This window comes from Anopheles bellator, chromosome 1, assembly GCF_943735745.2.
Source record: "Anopheles bellator chromosome 1, idAnoBellAS_SP24_06.2, whole genome shotgun sequence".
Taxonomy (NCBI): Eukaryota; Metazoa; Arthropoda; class Insecta; order Diptera; family Culicidae; genus Anopheles; species Anopheles bellator.
In genome coordinates this window covers 6,717,134-6,736,913 of record NC_071285.1, presented here as the reverse complement: position 1 = coordinate 6,736,913, position 19,780 = coordinate 6,717,134, and the positions used below count along the sequence as shown (strand labels likewise).

Sequence of the window (19,780 nt, the reverse complement as noted above, 5' to 3'; positions counted from 1 at the left end):
TTGCATCCATCTTTTTACACTCCACGTTCTCTTCACTTCCATCACAGTACGTAAGCCACCGGAAAAGAGTTCAAGCTATCGACGGAACAGCTTCAAGCTGTCTTCACACTTGAAAACACACAGCCGCAAAAAGCTTAACCCGAGCAGCAGTGATTGGCCGAGAAATTCGCGTTCCGCCCGATCGTTTTCCTCGTAGACGATGCGCAGCCCGGGCGGGATGTCCAGTCGCGATTGGATCTCCGCAAGGCACTCCTCGTTGGGGCCCAGCTGTCGATCCATCAGCGACCGGACAACGTCTTCCGCCGAGACGCGTTCGCTGCCGACAAAGATGCCAAACAGGCGCGCCGATAGGTACTGCTTGAGAAAAAACACGTTGCCACCGATGGCGTCGCCGGATTCTTCGGTCTGCTGAGCGAACGCTGGCGGCCGATTGGACAGCATCAGCATCAGCATACCGATCAGCTGCGATCGCTGCACGTTGATGTTGGTCTGGGCGGCTGAACCCATGGCAGATGCCTGGGCCACCGGTGGGTTCTCCACGACGTAAACGTCCGCTTCGGGCACCAGCTGGCAGATGTCGGTCACGCTTCGGATCAGCTCGCTTAGATGAAGCTTGCGATCGGCTATGCTGTAGCTGTTCCACCCGACCAGGGCGGTCGAATCGTCCTTGCGTACCTTAAACCGGGCCCAGGTAACGTAGTCGAGCCCGATGTAGAGGGACACGCAGCTGGTCAAACGGGCAGCGAGCGGTGCCGTGAGAAGCGGGGTCGTAAATTTGATTTCCTTCACCTTGGGCGCTACCACCACGTCCTGTTTGGGACCGTGCACGATGGAGTCGTAAAACTTGCGCAGCACCGTCACCCCGAAGCCGTCCAGTTCGAGGACCTGCTCGAGCGACATGAAGGTGCCGAACTTTTTGCGCCATCCTTCGATCTTCTTCAGCCGGTACTTCGAGATGTTGTATCTGGTTTGAGGGATCGGTACGATGTAACGGGGTACGCTGTAGGCGGGTGTGTGGCCACTTACTTGTACAGCTCCTCCACGTCCTGTTCGTTGAGGGTGTTGAGAATCTTCTTCGTTTCATCCTCCGAGTATGTGCACGGGAATCCGAGCTTGGTCGTGCTGTCGACGTTGATGGAACGCACCGGCACGGCGTACCGGATTGTGGCCGGAATACGTCGACCGATAGCCTGTCCGATCATACTACCCGGCCTGGAGGCTAGAAAACTGTTGGCCGCAAAGTGGGAACACCGGTTTTCGATTATCACATCGGAGCGCGGCCGGAGAAAAGTGTGTTTGTTGTGATTCTCAACTGACAGCATGTGCTGTCAAATCGCGCAGGTTGACAACTGTGAGTTTTAGTTCGCTGCATTGCCATGGCAAGCGCTGCAATTCATAAAGAAACTCCACTGAGAAACTCACAGAGGGCGCTAACTGTGCGCAATTTTTTCAATTTTTCAAACTTAACAAGCGGTCGTGTAATCCAATTTAAGGGGTTTTCAACACGTCGCACGTTGTCGCACGAGGCACGTTGTTGCCTCACATGGAACGGACTGTGTCGTATTTATAAAAATAAAACGTGGAACGTAAAAAAAGCGGACATTAAAGGCTTATTTCCAAAATTTTCGCCACCCTGCAGAAGTAAACGATGACCTCGGCGAGGCAAATCCTACTTTGCTGAGCTTTTCAGCTCAACAACTACAACTCGGGTGGCAAAAATAATATTTGATGACTATTCTACCCACGCTCGAAGTAGTCGGTGAAAGAGCGGGGTCGTTGATGACTTTCCAACTTTACCGTGCACCGTTTGAATCCCAGCTTTGCACCTTTCGAGGCTAATAAGTTTGTAGAGCGGAAGCAGTTTTTGAGTTGGTCATGGCAGTTCTCTCCTCGGCGGCCTTCCGTCAGCCATGAGGTCCCGTTTGTTGAGAGCTATTTTATGTTTTTAACTTTCGAACACACGGGATCCTGTTTCTTTTTACAGATGTAGCAACCGTGTAAGGGAATGGGGACTTCTTTCTGCTGGCTCTGGAGATGTGTTGGTGGTCGAGCTTGTGGCTAGACATCGTTGGTTTTGCGGTTGAGGGTTTGCGTCTTCCACTGATGATTGAGATACAACTTTTCTCAAATTTTTTTGTTCTCCGGTATGAGTATGTGAAAAGAGCCATCAAGCCAAATTTTCATTTTGTGAACGATGTCCGCAGTTGCTAGTTGTAAAGTGGCAGTTGATCCGTCATTATTGGTTGTTCGAAAAAAAATTTGAATTTTTTACTTCCAAATAGAAAGAATTGCGTCCTAAAATGCTTTAATATAAAAATCAATACATTATTCGTTTTACACGCTTTTTCAATGCGACTCACATTTTGTCACCACACGCATCGTGTGGACGATTGGACGGAAAAGTTCGATAAAAAACTAAATAACTAAAGCTGACAAGGAAAATGTTAATAAACTGCTTACAGACATCTTCAAACGCATTCTCCGGGAGCTTCTTCCATCGTCCGTAAATGGTTCGCCGATAAAACAGATTCATTTAGCTTCCCACTCAGGGCAGTTCCTTCACAAGTTGTGTGCATTGTCTTTCGTGGCGTGATTCACCGCAATGGATCGCCGCGACGCTCGTAAAAGACCATAATTAAAGTGCAGTTTCGCGACCAGATACCGGTTATGGTGCGATTCGATAAATGCTTTGGCAAAATTATCGGTAATAAAACAACAGCTCAAGCCACTGAAGTTCGTGTCCGAAAGGGGCCGTCGTTTTTTTTTATTAAATGAGCAAATTTGTTTCACCCGCAAATTTGCAAATTTGAACGTTGTGAACGGAATCAGAATATTCAAACCGCAGTTTGATACTTAAAAAAAATCAAAAGCCCGGAACTGGAAGAAAAAGATGATAATTTTTTCGTCTACAACCCTGGACTGCAGGTGCGAGTCGCCAGTTAGAACGCCCGATCGCTGACTCGACGGTCAATCAACGGGGTACACCAACAACAACGACATTCAGCAGAACATCCGTAAGGGGTACACCGAGATAACAAGCAGATCAGGCTCTGCAAACTCATTTGCGTACATCCAACCTTCGAATCTCTCAGGCAGATAAGGCTAGGAAAAGATAAGGTAACCGAAAGATAAGTTAGGAATAAAGATCTGAACAGGCAGAAATAACGTCAGTCTTGTACGTATCTTTGAAACGAGTTGTATTAGATTCGAGTTTTCCGCCAAAAGCGCGGTTTTTAATACAGTTCGGATCTAGCCGGTATCACGTCAACATCAACATGAATCATTTTTGCGCAGAGTTCAAAACATTTTTGCGCATTCGCGAAAGCCAACATTCCAACGTGAAACATTCAAGTAAAATGAAATTAAACGATTTGCCCGATGAGGTAAGTGATTCACAATTTCAAGTAAATGTAGCTGACTATCAAGTATTTCTCTTTGGCAGATGTTATGCATTATTTTTGATCATCTCGATGTTCAGGAACTGAAACAAGCCTCCCTCGTGTGCCGGCGTTGGTCGGAACTAACCTTCTCTGGTCGCAGGATGGATCGTGTGCGCTTGGTGAAGCGTGATTCTAATTGTGAATTTTTGTTCAGTACAAAAAGAAAGTATCGCAACGTTCGTCAACCCTGGCCAACTTGTCCGTTGACGGTGGACATGAAAGATGATCAGATGGAAAGTTTAGTACGGTTACTGCACACGCTAAAGCCACACGTCCGAATGTTGGACATTCAAACTAATGTATCTTCTCGGCAACTGGTATCGATTCTGCTGGAAATTCCTGCACTACAACATTTGTCGATTGATGATGACGACATTGAACAAAAATATCGCAAAAATAGTGCAACTTTCCGTGTTTTACCGGAGCTAAAGAGTCCAAATCGGCGACAGCTATCTAGTTTCTTTCGTACGAATATTCCAAATTTGCAGAGTCTTACAATGAACTGCTCGAATGGTCTGCAACTGGACGCATGGAAAGCCCTGGACGCATGGAAAGTTGACACTCGTTAATGTGAATGTTTTCGATAGAAAATATTTGCACCTCTTTCTCGAGGTAACGTTTCCACGTCTAGAGGATTTGACCATTCGTATAGAATATTTGGATGAAGAGATGGACTTAGGGAGAAGTAATGATTTTTTTCGAAGACACTCCTTCCTTCGAAGACTCTCTTTATTCGTGTTTATTTCGCTAACATGGATTCAAATCATTAGTCAACACTGTCCTGAGTTGACACATCTATTCTTTCTTCTGCATTTTCCGGAAGACGGATTTTTGCAGTCGCTAGTGCGACTAACTAAGCTCAAGGTAAGCAAATAACACGCAAAAAATAATATTTTAACCAATATGTTATTGTTACAGCATCTTTCCCTCATTGGGGACGTGGAGAGGAATATTTTTCGTACAGTTATGACGTCGCTAGAATCTGTTGAATTGAGGGTGCGTTCTGCTCAAGTTTTGCTCGAGAACCTTTCTGAAGTTGTGCCACGATTGAGCTGTCTCAAAATCCATGAAGGCATAAATAACGATGAACTACAGTTCATCTGCGAGAAGTTTTCATGGCTTCGACACTTAGAATTATGCTTTTGTAATCAGGTAAATTGAAACGTGGATGGTGGACAGTCATTGCCACAATTGCGCTGATTCGATCTTTTTGATCTCCTTTACCAGGTGTCCTTAGCAGCAGACGACTCTGTACGGTTCGATAAATTGGTGCACTTGCAGGAACTTACATTAGCGGGCGATATTAAAATTCGTTCCATTCATCGCAACAACGTTCGGTGCTTGGCAATTACCAAAAGTTGGGTATGTATTAGGGAGAACAACCAATGATTGTTATCGTCATATTTAATCGAATAAATTCTTTCCATTTCATTGATCGTCAACCGGTATTGTTTCAACGGTTGAAGAGAATGGACGATGATCGTCACCAGATACCGGAAAAGTTTCCTTTGCTGAAGAGATTGTTCCTCGATTACGGCATAGATTCTTTGGTTGTATGCAAACGGCTACACAAATTGATGCCCTCATGTAGAATCGACTACGATGGTGGTAGCAAACGCATCTATCCCATTGCCAGTGTGACTGCGGATTGAAAGTCGTTGGGAGTAGAAAGGAGGTGCAGCTTCGGAAGGAGATAAAATTTTAAGATAAGCCACTCATGTAATCTGTTTCAAAAGAATTTCCACAATTACACCAGTGTCTGTGAACATGATTTTATTTGTTACCCGGCGCTGTCCGGAGAGTAAGGATTTACCAAGCGATTTCACGGTTGTAATTGGTCGGTGGCTGTGGCACTGCTTGTTTCGCATCTTCTTAATGCCCCCAAATCTTCTACAATGGGGTAGGAACGGATCGTAAAAACCCTGATTAAAGTACAGTATCGCGACCAGATATCGGTTATCGATAAAAGCCTTGGCAAAATTGCCAGTAATAAAACACCAGCTCAAGCCACTGAAGTTCGTGTCCGAAAGAAGACCGTCGTTTTTTATGAAATGAGCAAACGAAATGTAAAAAACCGCAGATTGAAACTTAAAAAAATTGAAATGCTGTAGCTAGAAAGAAAAAAATACGAAAGCCAAACGCTTCCAGAACCGAGATTGGCTGCCTGAACTCTTAATGATGGCCGTTTCGTGCAGTTATTCCGGCTGGCCACCGTTTCGACCACAAAAACAATGGCCCGCTCTGTTGTAGCTTAAAGTATTAAATGGCGATGATGATGAGTGTGTGATTTGAGGCTAATTTCTACCAACCGACGTGCCGGCGAGTCAAACGACACGACACGGTTGCGTTTTGGGCCCAGAAAATAAGCGAAGGCCATACTTGCTCCCCAGAACCCGAAAGCCGATCGAATGGATTCGTTTCCTTATCCGGCAGACAGGGAGCTTAAAGTCCTAATCGCCGGCACTAATCACTTGACTCGCCAGTTTGCATGCGTGAGCATTATTTTGCACCGAGGCGATCGAGCATCCTTGGCTCCTTGGCCAAGGCCAATCTTGTGCTCTAACGGCAGCGTTTGTTTCGCCTTCGGGCCGAACGATTTGCTCGATAATAATGCCTTCCGAAACAGTTTCAGCGGCCTGGGTTCGATTTTTTTTCGGTGAAATGATACAGATTTCGAATAATGTGCCGAGCGTCTAGACAGGGTGAAGAATTTCGGTGGCCACCGCCAACACAGTGGCACTTTTTGCGGCCGGAGAGTTTCCGGTGATGCGAAGACAAATTGATTCCAAGCGATTCTCATGTTTACTATGCTTCGCAAAAATGGGGTCTTTTTATATTTTTGTTGCGTCGATGTTAATTTTCGGCTATGAAATGCATTGACAGTGTTTTAAGGACAATTCTATAGCGATGCTAACGTTGATTGCCTTCGAACAGAGATTAGTTATCACCAACACAAATACAAGTACGTTTGTGTGTTGAACTGACGCTTTTTGAAACAAAATTTTATTTGTAAAAGGCGTTTTGGTGTAACACGTGGTCTGTTAAGATGATTTCCATGGCTTAACTGGGGGGCTACATGAGGTGTTCCGTAATGATTTTGACATTAACGATTAATGCCAAACTGCTGCGCCTCTGTCAAAACGTTTACGGGTCGGCCGAGACGTAAACCCGAGCGTAATTATTTTTTTCATACGCTTTGCTTACAAACAGAGGATAATTCAAGTTCTTATTTGCTGGTATAGCAACAAAATCGGAAAAAACAGAAAAAAATATTCAGAAATCAATTAATTTCACGTCTATTTCTATTTTCTTGGACCAAAAACACGAACGTAAACACGTTTCACATTTCGTTTTAATATTTTTGCTGCCACACGAAGCGTAAATTTTACGCTAGTTTTCACGCTTCGTGTAGCCCCCTAGTTACGCTAGTTTTCACGCTTCGTGTAGCCGCCTAGTAATAAGAGTACAACCCTGGAATACGGTCAAGTAATCCTGTCTTTTTGACATTCTTTCTGACAGCGCGGATTTTAATACATTCCTTGCCTTCGGTTGATTCAGTTGTAAACAATTTTACGCAGTTAACATCGTGAAAAAAATGAATGTGAACGATCTGCCCGATGAAGTAAGTGATTTACAATGAAAAGTAAATGTAGCTAACTAACAAGTGTTTGTTTTTGCTAGATGTTATGCAGTATTTTTGATCAGCTCGATATTCAGGAACTGAAACAAGCCTCCCTCGTGTGCCGGCGTTGGTCGGAACTAACCTTCTCTGGTCGCAGGATGGATCGTGTGTACTTGGTCATTGATGATTCCGATTGTGAATGTTTGTTCAACACAAAAAGAAAGTATCGCAACGTTTTTGTTACGCTCCATTATGAGGTTGAAAGCTTAGTACGGTTACTGCACTTTCTAAAGTTTTCCGTCCGAATGTTGTTCTTCGAGTTTGTGGAAACTTGGAAGCATTTAGTATTGATTCTGCTGGAATTTCCTGCACTACAAGATTTGAGGATTGATTGCTTTTTCCGAAAATACCGCAAACAAATTGTACCTTTCCGTGTTTTTCCGGAGCTAAAGAGCTGGAATCGACGACAACGATTTAGTTTCTTCCGTACGAATATCCCAAATTTACAGTGTCTTAAAATGGAGTGCTCAACAGAGTTTGAACTGGACGCTTGGAAATACTTCAGTGGACAGTTGAAGCTCGTTCATGTGTATGGTTTGGATAGATCATATTTGCACCCCTTTCTCGAGCTAACGTTCCCACGTCTAGAGGATTTGGCCATCAAAATATTTGAATTTAGCATAAAGGTAGATATGGATTTCAGGAAAAGTAAGGATTTTTTTGGAAGACATCCCTCCATTCGAAGACTCTCTTTCGGGAATTTGTTTTCGGTAAAATGTGTTCAAATCATTAGTCATCACTGTGCTGAGCTAGCACATCTATGCCTTACTCTAGATATTGCGGACGACGGAAATTTGGAGTCGCTGGTGCAATTATCTAAGCTCAAGGTAAGCAAATAATATGTAAAAACGAATATTTTACTTAATATGTTATTTTTACAGCACCTTTCATTGGAAGGAAAAGTGGAAAGAAAAGTTCTTCGTGGACCTATGAAGTCGCTCGAATCTGTTGCATTGGATGTGCCTCATCCTCAAATTCTGCTCGATAACCTTTTCGAAGTTGTGCCACGGTTGAGCTGTTTGAAAATCACAACAACCATAAACTACGATGAACTAGAGTTCATCTGCGAGAAGTTTTCATGGCTTCGACACTTAGAATTATGCTTTTGTAATCAGGTAAATTGAAACGTGGATAGTGGACCCTCATTGCCACAAATGCGCTGATTCGTTCTTTTTGATCTCCTTTAGCAGGTAGCAGAAGATTCTGTCCGATTTGATCGATTGGAACACTTGCAGGAACTTAAATTATCTCACTATTTTGAAATTCCTTTCCTTCGTTCCTGTCATCGCAACAACGTTCGGTCCCTGACAATATACCGTTGGGTAAGTGTATGAGAGAGAGAAGGGGGAACGAGAGAGACCAACCAAGAGATGTTTAAGAGAATAAATTGTTCCTTTTGCCTTTCATCGCTGAACGCTACAGCGAGAACTATTGAAGACAAAGGAAGATGATCTTTGCTTAGTGCCCGAAAGGTTCCCCTTGCTGAAGAGGTTGATGTTCCTGAACAATGACAACTCGATGTCTTTGGCTGCTGTCGAACGGCTACATAAATTGATGCCCTCATGTAGAATCGACTACGGCGACCATCACTTCTATCCCATTGCCAGTGTGACTGCGGATTGAAAGTCGTTGGGAGTAGAAAGGAGGTGCAGCTTCGGAAGGAGATAAAATTTTAAGATAAGCCACTCATGTAATCTGTTTCAATCGAATTTCCACAATTACACCAGTGTCTGTGAACATGATTTTATTTGTTACCCAGCGCTGTCCGGAGAGTAAGGATTTATCAAGCGATTTCACGGTTGTAATTGGTCGGTGGCTGTGGCACTGCTTACTTTTTAATTCCACCCATCCCGCAGGGATTTAAACCTTAAACATTGTTAGCAGATGGCCTTAGATCAACGACGTATTTGTGGCCGGCCAAGATCGCTCGCCTGTTGCAGTGGCCGAACTAGTAAGTAGTGATGTGTCCGTTTTATTTATACGAAATTAAAAGTGAGTTATTTAAAGGCCTTAAGCACTCCAGAGTGGCAAAAAAAGTGCGTTTCTTGCCATCCTTCGAGAACCATCGGCACACTCTTCAAGAAAGACCATCGGCCCTTATGGTCATAAGCTCCTGTGGAGAGTTGGTCACTCCACCGTTAATGGCTAATTGTTCCTCTGAAGATCGCAGGGGGTTTATAGTTTCGTTCCATGACGCCGGGGTTTACGCTGTTCCGCGCTGCCACCCCACCGGTCAGGCTGCTTCCTGTGGGATGTGACTGCACCATAATAGTGTGTTCCGCCTTTATTAGGAGTGACGTTTCGCTAAGCCCGGGACGAGGAGCTCACGCGACAGTCATCTGCCACGTCGCGTGGCTCATGATTAACTTAATACAAATAAACGGATTATGATTTTATGCGCCTCCGGACTCATCGGAGGCGCGTTGATGATAATTGCAAGTGATTCGTTTTTCTTATCCGTTCTCTTCCTAGTGGCCACCACCGCCGCCCGGGGGCCAGTCGTAATCCTGCGCCGATCCTGGGCGAGTGTCCTTAAAAAAGCGAAACGACACGATCGTAAAACCATCATCAACTGATGTCGTCGGCGCTCCCTCGTAATGATGGGCAACAAAACGTGGCCGCGGCCCCGAAATACAGTAACATGCCCGTCCGGTTATGAATGGTGGACATTAGCCATTATTATTATGGCCATCGGGGCGAGTGGGGTAACTTCCGGTCGTTCGACTCGCGGTAATGGCCACCCGGACTCTCGATGGCTGATGGAAGAAAGTCGCCGCACGCGCGTCCCGCTCCATAAAAGTGTCATCTTCGTATGGCGGTATGGCGTCAGCTTCTTCAAGTTGGGATGCCCTCGAAGGATTGTAGCGACTTGCGACGCCACCCGGACTACCCCTTTTCGGACATTCCGGGAGCCGAGAATTTGACTGGTGGATGTCGTAAAACTTTTTAGCTGACTTTTGCTACACTGTAGCCGGTCACAAAAGTTCCCTCACGGAGGCACATTTGGGACTCCGGAAGGGCTCGCCACAGATGCTGTCCGCCTCGATAGTGATCGAGATCGGCTGTTTGACTTTCACATCAATGTTCAATATTCGCGCTCCGTTTGCCATCTCGATGTGTTTTGTGCCGCGGTGCTTGGTGCTTTTATGGCGGCCGACAGAATATGGTCCGCACGGTGGCGCCCATCTGCTCCAGCGAGAGTGTAATTAATAAGTGAACCGATTTTATAGTGCGCCATCGACTGGCAAACTCAACCGAAGTGGCTCACAGTTTATGGTGGACACTAAAACTGTTCGGCCCACTCGAGTTATGGACCTACTGATGGGGTCGTGTTGACAAAATAGTGAAATTCAATTACGAGACCGGATATCTGGGTCACTAAATTTGATGAGCTAAGGAGGCAAACTTTAACTGTTGACACTGGTATACGTGCCAGGGACCAAGGAAAATGAAAAGTCCACCAAGTTTCGGTGCCACTCAGGAGTGGTTTTTCGTTTATTGACTTCACAAAATTATTAACATACTCTCGTCGGTGCATTAAAACCACACCGCTCATCAACGGTGAGCCGTGAGGACCGTGAGCCACGGCTTGCGCCACCGACGGTATTTAATCATTTCCAAAATGGTTCGCGACCTGCAACGTCGCGAGCTGGAGGTGGCCGTTAAAACTTTTCTCATCAAATTACGCATCTCGGTGGGTTTTTCTGGAGCTTTTGAAGATGGATACGCTTTCCTGGGGACCCCATTTTCCGCCAGCGGCCATTCCTGGTACGAAACAGGAGACGTTGCAGCTCTACTTCTACGGGCGTGCTAATCAATGGCGTGGTATCTGGCACGAAGATGGGTTCCACAAAACGAAGGCAGTCTTTCACCCGGGGTGTGTCTGCACTGAAGTGTCATAAATTTTTCTCCTCGACCTTAACGACCCTGGCACCCTGGTCTATCGAACAGAAACCGATTCCGATGACGTATTAAGACCGAGTGAAAAGCCTCCGAACTCTTCCGCGTCATCCTGGGGCACCATCCTTCGGGCGGGATGTTATGGCGGAGTCCTGCGTGGCTGAGTTTCATCCGGTCGTCCCAGTATTTATGGCAATTCTTTTGGACCATAAACTTTCTAAAGAAACACATTGTGCCCACCGTGTGGGCAGGGGACTTTATCGCTGTAGGTAAATCGGTGCCCCACAATCGATCCGGTCGATTTTTGTGGCTGACCTACTACCACTCCGCCCGGGCCCAAAGTGCGTGTCCGGAAGTGCTTCGGGAGGTGAGAATTCGCCCCGGGATTTTCGGCAGAGGTTCACCAGTATGGTTATGGGACGGCCATAAAGCGATTGCAGGTGGCGACATCGAGTGAGGTGCAGATTATCGGCACTCGTTCGACGACTTCATCATCGGGCGGACCACCACGGCCTCCGTCAAAATTGGGACCGAAAAAGTTTACCGTAACCTCTCCGTCACCGGGAATGTCACCCTTCGTGACGGGTTTATTTAGCGTCACGTTTGAGCTGCTCCAAGTTTTGAGTCCTTCCTGCGGCCGGCTTGTACGCCTGTTCTTGGTTGCCGGTTTTTTTTTGCTTCCTTCAAGACTTCGTAGTTCGTGTCGGCGGCCGACGCAATTTTGAAATCCGCTTAAAAAGCGCCTAAGTTGGGCGGACAGAGTTTTGCACAACTGAGCTGTGGCCATACAGATGTGACCCGGAGGAGTTGTGGTTGCCGAAAGTTGCTGACAGCCACCGTTTGGTGTCGTGGCAGAACCTGGCTCGCCGCCGCCTGAACAGACCATTTTGTTTTCGTCGAGGAACCTCTTTAGAGTAAGCTGACAGATTTCTTTTATTAACTTTTAATCTTTCGTTCCCGGGGCTCTATCGGAGTAGCGGATTTGCAGTGAAAAATGCACTTTTTTCTCTTTTCTTCCCGACACTACGGTGCAACCGCACCTTCGGTGCGCTCAGTCATCGGTGCCTGGTCGAGCTCGAGGTAATCCGATTAGCGCGGTTAGCGGACACGAAATGAGCGTACAAATTGTGGTGGCTGTCGGCGAAGCGAATGAATCACCGTCACGACGGGCCAATTCCTGGTTGCGAACGGACGATGAAGACGTTCTCCTGGCCGCCCCAGCACCCCAGTTTAATGACCGATAAAGTAGGTGAGTAATAAGCATTTTATTGTCGAGGTTTGATTTCGTTAGAAAATGATTATCCCATTCAATGCTGACGATAAGGATTGTCCATTGACCAATTATCAGTGTCCAATGGATGAATTCACGGGAACTCCAAAAGGAAGCTATTCAACTGATAGTCTGTTATCATGAACTTCCGCTTCGTTGTTTCCTATTGCCTTTCTTTCATTTAATCCCAAACTATCTATTACTCATGCTGGCTGCGTGACCGTTAGCTTCAAGACATGATAGAAACTGACTGAAATCCGGCGTTGAAATCGTACCTTGTTTCGTGGCACTAGAAATCGCACCCGCCGTTTGTGCGGATTTTTGGTTATAGTTTTCCACATTCGTTACATGCGTCCGGTTATGGAGGTTGATGCTAATTAATTACACCTTCCGGTTGGCGCGTAGCGGGCCCAAAGCGGCCTAACCTCGGCTTCATTCCGAGGCGCTCCCGGCTCATCTGTCGCTCAGATAGGCACAGGCCAGGACCTGCGGAACGAGACCGACTGACCGACCGGCGTCGTCGCGTGCGTAATTCAATGCTGCGACATTAAGTAGCACCGATTTATGATCGGCCATTTGTTATCTCGGTCACATTTCAAACAATTTTGCTCGCGCCGTCCCCCACGCCCTGGCGGTTGGGAGTGTGAAAAATGGAAAACCTGGCCAGTGCCTTCGCGGGGCCCGGGCACCGCGGGTGGCTTAAGGCTTAAAAGGCGCGCTCTGCTCTCTACATCGGGCACCCGGTATGGGCCAGGAAACGCAGACCGCTCGCCAGCCGTTACAGGGCCGGTCTTCCGTGGACGGGATCAGCTTCCGGTTCGTGTTGCACTGATTTAGTGTTCCGGGTAGCATAGCGGAAATGGAATAGGGTGCGAACGGCATCGGGGTGCCATCGAGTGATTTGTTTGCCAAAGGCTACCCCCGATCGTGTTGTCATTTCCGGGATACGGCGTAGTGGTCTCCCTCCTGGGCGGCCGTCACTTTCAAACTGTCCGAGGTTCGCGAAACGGTTCGGCCGTAAAGGTGTAACAGCATGGGCGCTGGGACTCGCTGGTGGGGTCCCTTTTATGCATAGCTAATGGAGCGATATGCGAGCGGCCAGAACCCCAGCTGAATATTTGGAACTGGAACTACATGGGGTTGGGTTTATAGGGTTTTGATTTAACTATTCCAACAGTTTCACCACAACCGGAGAACCTTAAAGGTTATATATTCTAATGAAGGCTAATATTCCGTTCCTGTTTTGCCATATTATTTGTTTTTTAAACTGTTCTCTACCTCGTTCATTATGGTACGGAAATAATAACCTCCGGCACCTTCACGGTCAGTGTACCGGTGAATTTAGTTGTTCAAAGACTTTCCATTTTTTTGGCCGTTCAAATTACTCAAGTGGAAAATTAAGTAGCACATGGTCCATCTACATTTAAATATTCCACTGCGTAATTGGCTGCGTTGGCCATACGCCGTCGGACGCCGGACTATCGTTTGATCTCCATCAACGACACGAGACAGGTTCATGGCGTTTCCCGCCGAAAACGCATTGCGATTACTTTCTTGAGCAGGGGTCCTTCGTTAGGATGTCGCTTTGGGTCGCTATCGACCCAAGATCATGGCCACGCGAGCTCGTGGTAATTAATCCTTCCATCAAATCCACGACAGTCGGGTGCAGTTGAAAGAAAAATAAGGTGTTTGCGTGACGACGCAGCGGTTCACGCTCTAAGACAGAGCGAACACGAATAATTCTTTGGGAGGGTTCCCTCGAGTGTTTTGAAACCAATTTTCTTTGACGCTACCGCTGGGTGCCCCGCATGTAATTGTGTGACTGATTAGGTTCCCGGGAAAGACGGACTCTAGTTCGTTCGTGACTGGCAATAGAGTTGTTGGATAATTTTTACATATTCTTTTCCGGGTCACTACACCGTGAAAGGTGCTACAATTTGAACGCTGAACGCTGAGCGGAAGAGCGGAACTCCTACTTCGCACAGATCAGGTATGACACTCATAGGAAGCCTCCGGTCAGTCCTTCGTTAGCAAAGCAGCTCAAACAGTACTCTCGCTCTCCAGACAAGCCACACCTGATAAGCGGCTATCTCCAGTGTTGACGATGTCAGTTCCGGCGATAACATTGTCGAACGGGTTTATCTTTATGTGAAAGGGTTGACTCACAACGTTCGACACGGTGCCCGTAGGCCACAACGATTTATTGTTCACTGGTTCCTGGATTTTGTGGTGATGATCGAACAACGGAGCATCGGAAAACAGCGGGCTTCACTTGACGTCACAAACTTAGCCTAATTACACGTATCACAGACAGAGAGAGACACACACAGCGGTTCTTTCGGGCCGGGGATGTAGTCTGAGTGGGGTGCATCAGTATATCCACTGGGAATCCTTGTCATCTCTCCAGCTTTCGGGCATCAGTGACCTCAGCAGGACACTGCTCGGTGTGGCCGCTCTCGTATCCGAGTCCGAGTCCGAGTCGCGGTTGTGGAACACACCGAAGTAAACGCCCAGACCGACGGCCAAGCAGATGATGAGGGCAATACCGACGGTACAGCAGATCGTCTGCAGTGCGCAGGTACAGCAGCTAAAGAAGAAAACCAGTAAGCGTGTGAGACCTCTGGTGGAGAACTTCGGAAGCAGAGTTCGATCGTTAAGCCGATCTAGTAGACGCTAACCAGCAAGCTATCCGCTTGGTGCAGTTACAGCAGCACTGGAATATACCACACATTTTCACCTCGTGTCTCTGATCGGACTGAAGTTGGACAACGGGTACCAGTGCCAGGAATTTGGGCTAGCTACCTCAACGTCCAGCCGAAACAGAGTGAGTGGTGGACGCAAAAATCAATTATTTATCTGGCGATTTCGACACGAAGCTCGCCCGCGTTATCGAGAGCGTCGTGCTGATATGTGGTTCCGTGTGGTTCCCGGGTACCGAATACATAGTAACACCGTGGGATCACTCGCTGTGGCACCCGTCCGGAACTGAGGCACAGATTACCTGAGTTCCGGACACTGATAACGGGTTTGCTATTTACAACTCGCCGACGGAAAAGGTGTGGCAGGTTGGTAGTAAGTCTGGGCCCCTCCCCCAGGAAGGTTTCGACACTTTCGACGGGGATTCCGATGACTAAACCGATGGGGCCTATTGTTCTGGATAAGACAGGGGGGCTTTATGGGACTTACAAGCAGAACGGTTTTACAACGGTTTTCATGAACAACCAGATTGTTTCGAAAAGGCAACACATTTTGGAGGAAGTATTCCGATAACACTTGTACGCTTAGTCTGACTTCGGAATGGGTTTCAATCTACTGCAAAGTCTACTTCGATCATTGGGCGTTCCACGTAGCTTACTCACCAACACGCAATCGTTGCCGCGCAATCACAACAGCATGCAAGTATAGAGCACATGTTTTCGGTGCACGATCCACTAGGTAGGCTGTGAGCTCAGGTCGGAAGTTACGCAATTATTGCCCGTGTTCAGCGTTGGATCCGGATAACTATCGGTGCTAGGGCTTACGCTGTCCGGTGCTGTCCTCGGTTCTAGTGACACTGTGCGACTGAAAACGAGCTCTTTTAGCAACTCCCGGCTAGCCGCAGCACTAAAACCAATTTTATGTCGTTCCAGGGACAGAATGGAGAGTGTTGAAAATCTACCGCCACCACTGTGTCATCGGACTTATCTGGAGTGTGTGCCGGAGCACTGCTGCCTATCGAACGCCTATCGGCAAACAAATAGCGCCCTCCACCCCATTTAGCGAAGGTGAGTGATAAGCCCTTCATAGATTTCACACTATCCGTCTCGCTTGTTCCCCACACGACTGTGACATCAAATCCGGCTGACAGCTCTCGGACTAACTTTCGCTCCAGGATCGGTGACGCATGAAAGTTCAGGTTTGTGTGAGGTAATCAGTGCCGTGGGACAAGTTTTTGATAAGAACACCAAAATCAATCGATCTTCGTTTTAGGCCCAACCCCTTGTGAGGTTCATGTCCGGAGCGTCGGAGAAATGCAGGGGCTTCGTTGGGGTCATAATTGACACGAAGCTCACCCGGACTGCCCGGAAGGGCAATAAATTATTGAGAGCCCGACCGACAGTTGCAGGGCAATCCGGGCTAACCGCAAACTTCGCGCTTCGCCCTGGACCAACGGTGCAATATAAATTGCAGCACAATTTCCACAATTTGCCAGCAACCCGCTGAACTTTCGGTCCCGGTGTCTACCGTAGGGTTGGGTGTAACACCACATCAGACACACGCATCACACATATACGCGGTCGGTCGGAGATCAGCGGGCCGATAAAAGGGTTCCGCCACCAGGCCCGGACCGGGCCTGACCCCGTTGGCCGTTTTTTTGCTCCGCTGTCACACGATCTCTCCCCCCCATCTCGATACACCATCGTGACTTCCTCTTAGGTCAGCCTATGGCCGGATGGGGGGGCACTGGAGCATCGCCCGGAGGGGCCGACTATTCACACTGAGGGCTGCCGCCTCATCTTCTTAACGAGATCGCACCGTGCATCTCTCTCTCTCTCTCTCTCTCTGGTTCCGACGATTGTTCACGGGGTGCCTCGCCCGAATCCAACATCAATTCATTATGGCGGTAAATTACATTGATTAGCGTTGAATTGATTTGGGTTGATTTATTGGCGCAAATTACCAGGACGAGAGCGCGCGCGCATTCCGGCCCGACCGCGGGACGGATTGACCGGGCGCGTTGTAAGAGCTTAAAATAAAAGCACCGCCCTTGTGTGTAACACGTGTCTGGCATGGCAGCTTTGCAGCTCGTTCTAGCGCGGCCGTCCACTTTGGCCCCATTTTTTTCCCCTCAGAGGGGCGCGAAAATGATACCTCGATTTCGACACTTTTTATTGGCAAATGGGGCCCGGAAGGTCCGGGAAAGCTCCGGAAACGCACCACACGGTTGGAGATGATAATTCGAGGGCTCATCAATCAAATGGTGAGCTGTCCATTTATTTACGAGCATGTGTTCATGTTCAACTTGCGCTTGTGACTTGCGGTGTGACTTTAAAGTGCTCGCTGCTCACGACTCACGCTTTCTTTTACACTGTATTTAACTACTTCATTTTACAGCTTGTTCAGCAGTTTGAAAGTTCGCTCAGGGTTAGCGTAACAAATTTAGATTAATGATCCACACTCACCCTCGAGGTGAGGTCTGTTTTTAGGTCTTGGACAGAACATTTCGAACAATTTCGTGTAAGAGATTCTCCTCTTCCCAACCATTATTCGAATGTCGAAAAGGACCATCGGGCGCTGTCGATGACTTGCAGTTGATATTCGGAAGTCGTTTTATCGTTTTATGTTTGCCACAGTTTTAAGTTAGAATTAGTCATACGACCTCGGTCCCTCGGCTATGCAGCGTTTCTGAGTCATCCCTCCCACGGAATGCGGAACGATGCGGATAGGGTTTGTAACGGATCGAAGGGAGAAGCCGCGAGTCTTTCCCCATCTTGCGAAATTGCAACACTTGACAAATCGGGGTGGGTGAGGGTCGAATGGCGGGCGGGACGGTCACCCTTTTCCCAGAGATAATCTCTGGTTCCGCCTGCAGAATTCCGCCCACATTTTCCGCTCATCAATATTCGAACGAGGGCGTTTTTCCCCCAAGTTTCGGGCCAGATTCGAGGGAAACCCTTCATCGGCATCAGCAGCAGTGCCAATAAATATTCATTATTTATACTCTCTCTCTACGTTTCTTTCGCTCTTTTTACAGCGCATTCCCGGGAACAGCTTGTACAATCACGTTTTACAACTCTTTCCGATGTCAAGCGGCGGAAAGGATACGTTGCGCTACGAAAGGGCCTGTCGGGGTATAGAGTGTTCCGACTGAACTCGCTACCCAACGGACCGTGATTTAAAATTCCGATTGGTCTGCAGGACGAGTTCATTGCAGGCACAGACAGACAGAGAGAGAGAGAGAGAGAGGGAGAGAGAGAGAGAGAGTATGCCACTAGCGGAGAGGGTCCAGAAATGAAAGCAATCCTTCGGCCGGGGACCTCTGATCTCGTTTGCTGACCGATCCGATGTGATGTGTCGAAGCAGACTGCACGTCGTCTAGCACATCACGAAACGGTTCCGTTTGGATCCTGTTTGGCCACAGTCGGTATAAGGGAATTGTGTAAATTGTTGTCCTCTGCAATGCCACAGGCAGGCACTGGCACTGACGCTGGCTGGTATGTGGTGCTTCGGTAAATAAATTATTTATAAGATTAGTGTTTTAAAACTCGACCAACCTAGGCGTCGTGGTCGCTGGTGGGCCAGTGTCGCTTTTACGTCCTTTTTCTGTGTCCTCACAGCGGGAAAGGTAGTAAAAGGGATTGATTTTAGCATTTAATTAATTATTTAATTGCTCACCGAGCGAGCTGACACGAGCGACCGGATGGAATATCCTTCTGGATCCCCGTTTCAGTGTCCCGTCGTGTGGCAAGGTAATTAGCTAAAGTACGCCTTAGTTTACTGCGGAACGTTGTGCGGTTTTCTTATCGCCTTGCACCGAAGACAGCCTGCTGTCGATGGTAATGATCTGATTTTACTTTCAGAATGCGACGCCCCGAGTGATGGACTCTAGAATGAACTACCGACACTTTTTCTCGTCCACGGGATCCGTCTACTCCGTAACGTAATGCAATTAACTTGGTCACACCATATGGGGGATGCGCCGAGTTCGGAATCACTTTGGTGGTGATAGTTTGCTTCCAATTTATATGCAAACCACGCTGCAAAATGGGGATACTTTTTGCACCGAGCGGATAAACATCGATCCGGCCGGAGCTAGGGAGCTACTGAATTAGTGTATTGCCCCGTTAGTGGCGCCCTTCGCTCGCGCCATACATAAATCAGCAATGAGCATCAGGCAAATGAAAATTTAATTTACCTCATTTTCCCTTTTTTGGGCGCCGTCTGTTGAATGCCCGGCAGAGTTCGCCCGCTTGGGTTGGCCATTTTAACAGCATATTTACACCAAAAGCGCGACACACAATGGTCACAACACCCGGGCCCGAGCACTGGCACAGAGCACAGGAAGGGCGCATCGAAAGGGCGCTCTTTCGGTGGCGCGGCCAGGAGTCGATCCTTCGCAAATTAGAAAGCGGGCAAAAAACCGATACTCACCACCGGAGCATATTTAACCCGCGTGCCCGTGTGTGCCGTGCAGTGTCCGCAATGCAGGGGCGGAACGAGGACATACCCAGACCGAGGCAGTTCCATTGAACGGAACGTGTAATTAAAATTATTAGATTTTGCATAATGGTAGTTAATTAGTGATAATAATTATTTTGCATAAATTTCATCAAAGAGACACCGAGGTAAAATAGGACAATCCGGATCGTGCACCAGACAGTGAGAGAGACAGAGAGCGTGCGAGGACGAGCGCCCATGAATGGGTGAATTTCCCGGTGAATGAAATGCATTTCCACCACAAAGTGGACCTCGCCGTTTGGCCTTTCCTTTTCTGGCCCACTGCAGACA

The 19,780-nt window shown here is 47.6% G+C and overlaps 3 protein-coding genes across 4 annotated transcripts; 1 reads left to right on the top strand and 2 right to left on the bottom strand.

The window, feature by feature from the left end:
* Positions 1-8: 8 nt before the first annotated feature.
* Positions 9-1,296, bottom strand: LOC131216265 (uncharacterized). Its single transcript, XM_058210711.1, has 2 exons — positions 1,027-1,296; positions 9-964 (listed from the first exon to the last, which is right to left on the bottom strand). Exons 1-2 carry the CDS (start codon positions 1,200-1,202, stop codon positions 76-78), a joined length of 1,065 nt encoding a protein of 354 aa, XP_058066694.1. The 5' UTR covers positions 1,203-1,296; the 3' UTR covers positions 9-75.
* Positions 1,297-7,341: 6,045 nt separating this feature from the next.
* LOC131205314 (uncharacterized) lies at positions 7,342-8,843 on the top strand. The gene is made up of 4 exons (XM_058197369.1): positions 7,342-7,949; positions 8,004-8,237; positions 8,310-8,444; positions 8,545-8,843. Exons 1-4 carry the CDS (start codon positions 7,368-7,370, stop codon positions 8,743-8,745), a joined length of 1,152 nt encoding a protein of 383 aa, XP_058053352.1. The 5' UTR covers positions 7,342-7,367; the 3' UTR covers positions 8,746-8,843.
* Positions 8,844-14,181: 5,338 nt separating this feature from the next.
* On the bottom strand, positions 14,182-15,955 carry LOC131216648 (protein midgut expression 1-like). Of its 2 annotated transcripts, none has more exons than XM_058211198.1 (2): positions 15,479-15,540; positions 14,182-14,879 (listed from the first exon to the last, which is right to left on the bottom strand). In XM_058211198.1, the coding sequence occupies exons 1-2, from the start codon at positions 15,538-15,540 to the stop codon at positions 14,663-14,665; spliced, it is 279 nt and encodes a 92-aa protein (XP_058067181.1). In that variant the 3' UTR covers positions 14,182-14,662. The 2 variants fall into 2 exon arrangements, with proteins under 2 accessions (XP_058067181.1, XP_058067180.1); XM_058211197.1 differs by lacking the exon at positions 15,479-15,540 and adding an exon at positions 15,652-15,955 and having other exon boundaries at positions 14,186-14,879.
* Positions 15,956-19,780: the final 3,825 nt, after the last annotated feature.

Bases quoted from the DNA above. Each gene is read 5' to 3' on its own strand.
- LOC131216648 (XM_058211198.1), bottom strand. From the start codon at position 15,540: ATGTGTTGCCTTTTCGAAACAATCTGGTTGTTCATGAAAACCGTTGTA. The intron at 14,880-15,478 runs GTAAGTCCCATA...TTTCTTCTTTAG, and splicing joins GTTGTAAAACCGTTCTGCTT to CTGCTGTACCTGCGCACTGC.
- LOC131205314 (XM_058197369.1), top strand. From the start codon at position 7,368: ATGTTGTTCTTCGAGTTTGTGGAAACTTGGAAGCATTTAGTATTGATT. The intron at 8,238-8,309 runs GTAAATTGAAAC...GATCTCCTTTAG, and splicing joins AATTATGCTTTTGTAATCAG to CAGGTAGCAGAAGATTCTGT. The intron at 8,445-8,544 runs GTAAGTGTATGA...TGAACGCTACAG, and splicing joins CCCTGACAATATACCGTTGG to CGAGAACTATTGAAGACAAA.
- LOC131216265 (XM_058210711.1), bottom strand. From the start codon at position 1,202: ATGATCGGACAGGCTATCGGTCGACGTATTCCGGCCACAATCCGGTAC. The intron at 965-1,026 runs GTAAGTGGCCAC...CCCTCAAACCAG, and splicing joins GACGTGGAGGAGCTGTACAA to ATACAACATCTCGAAGTACC.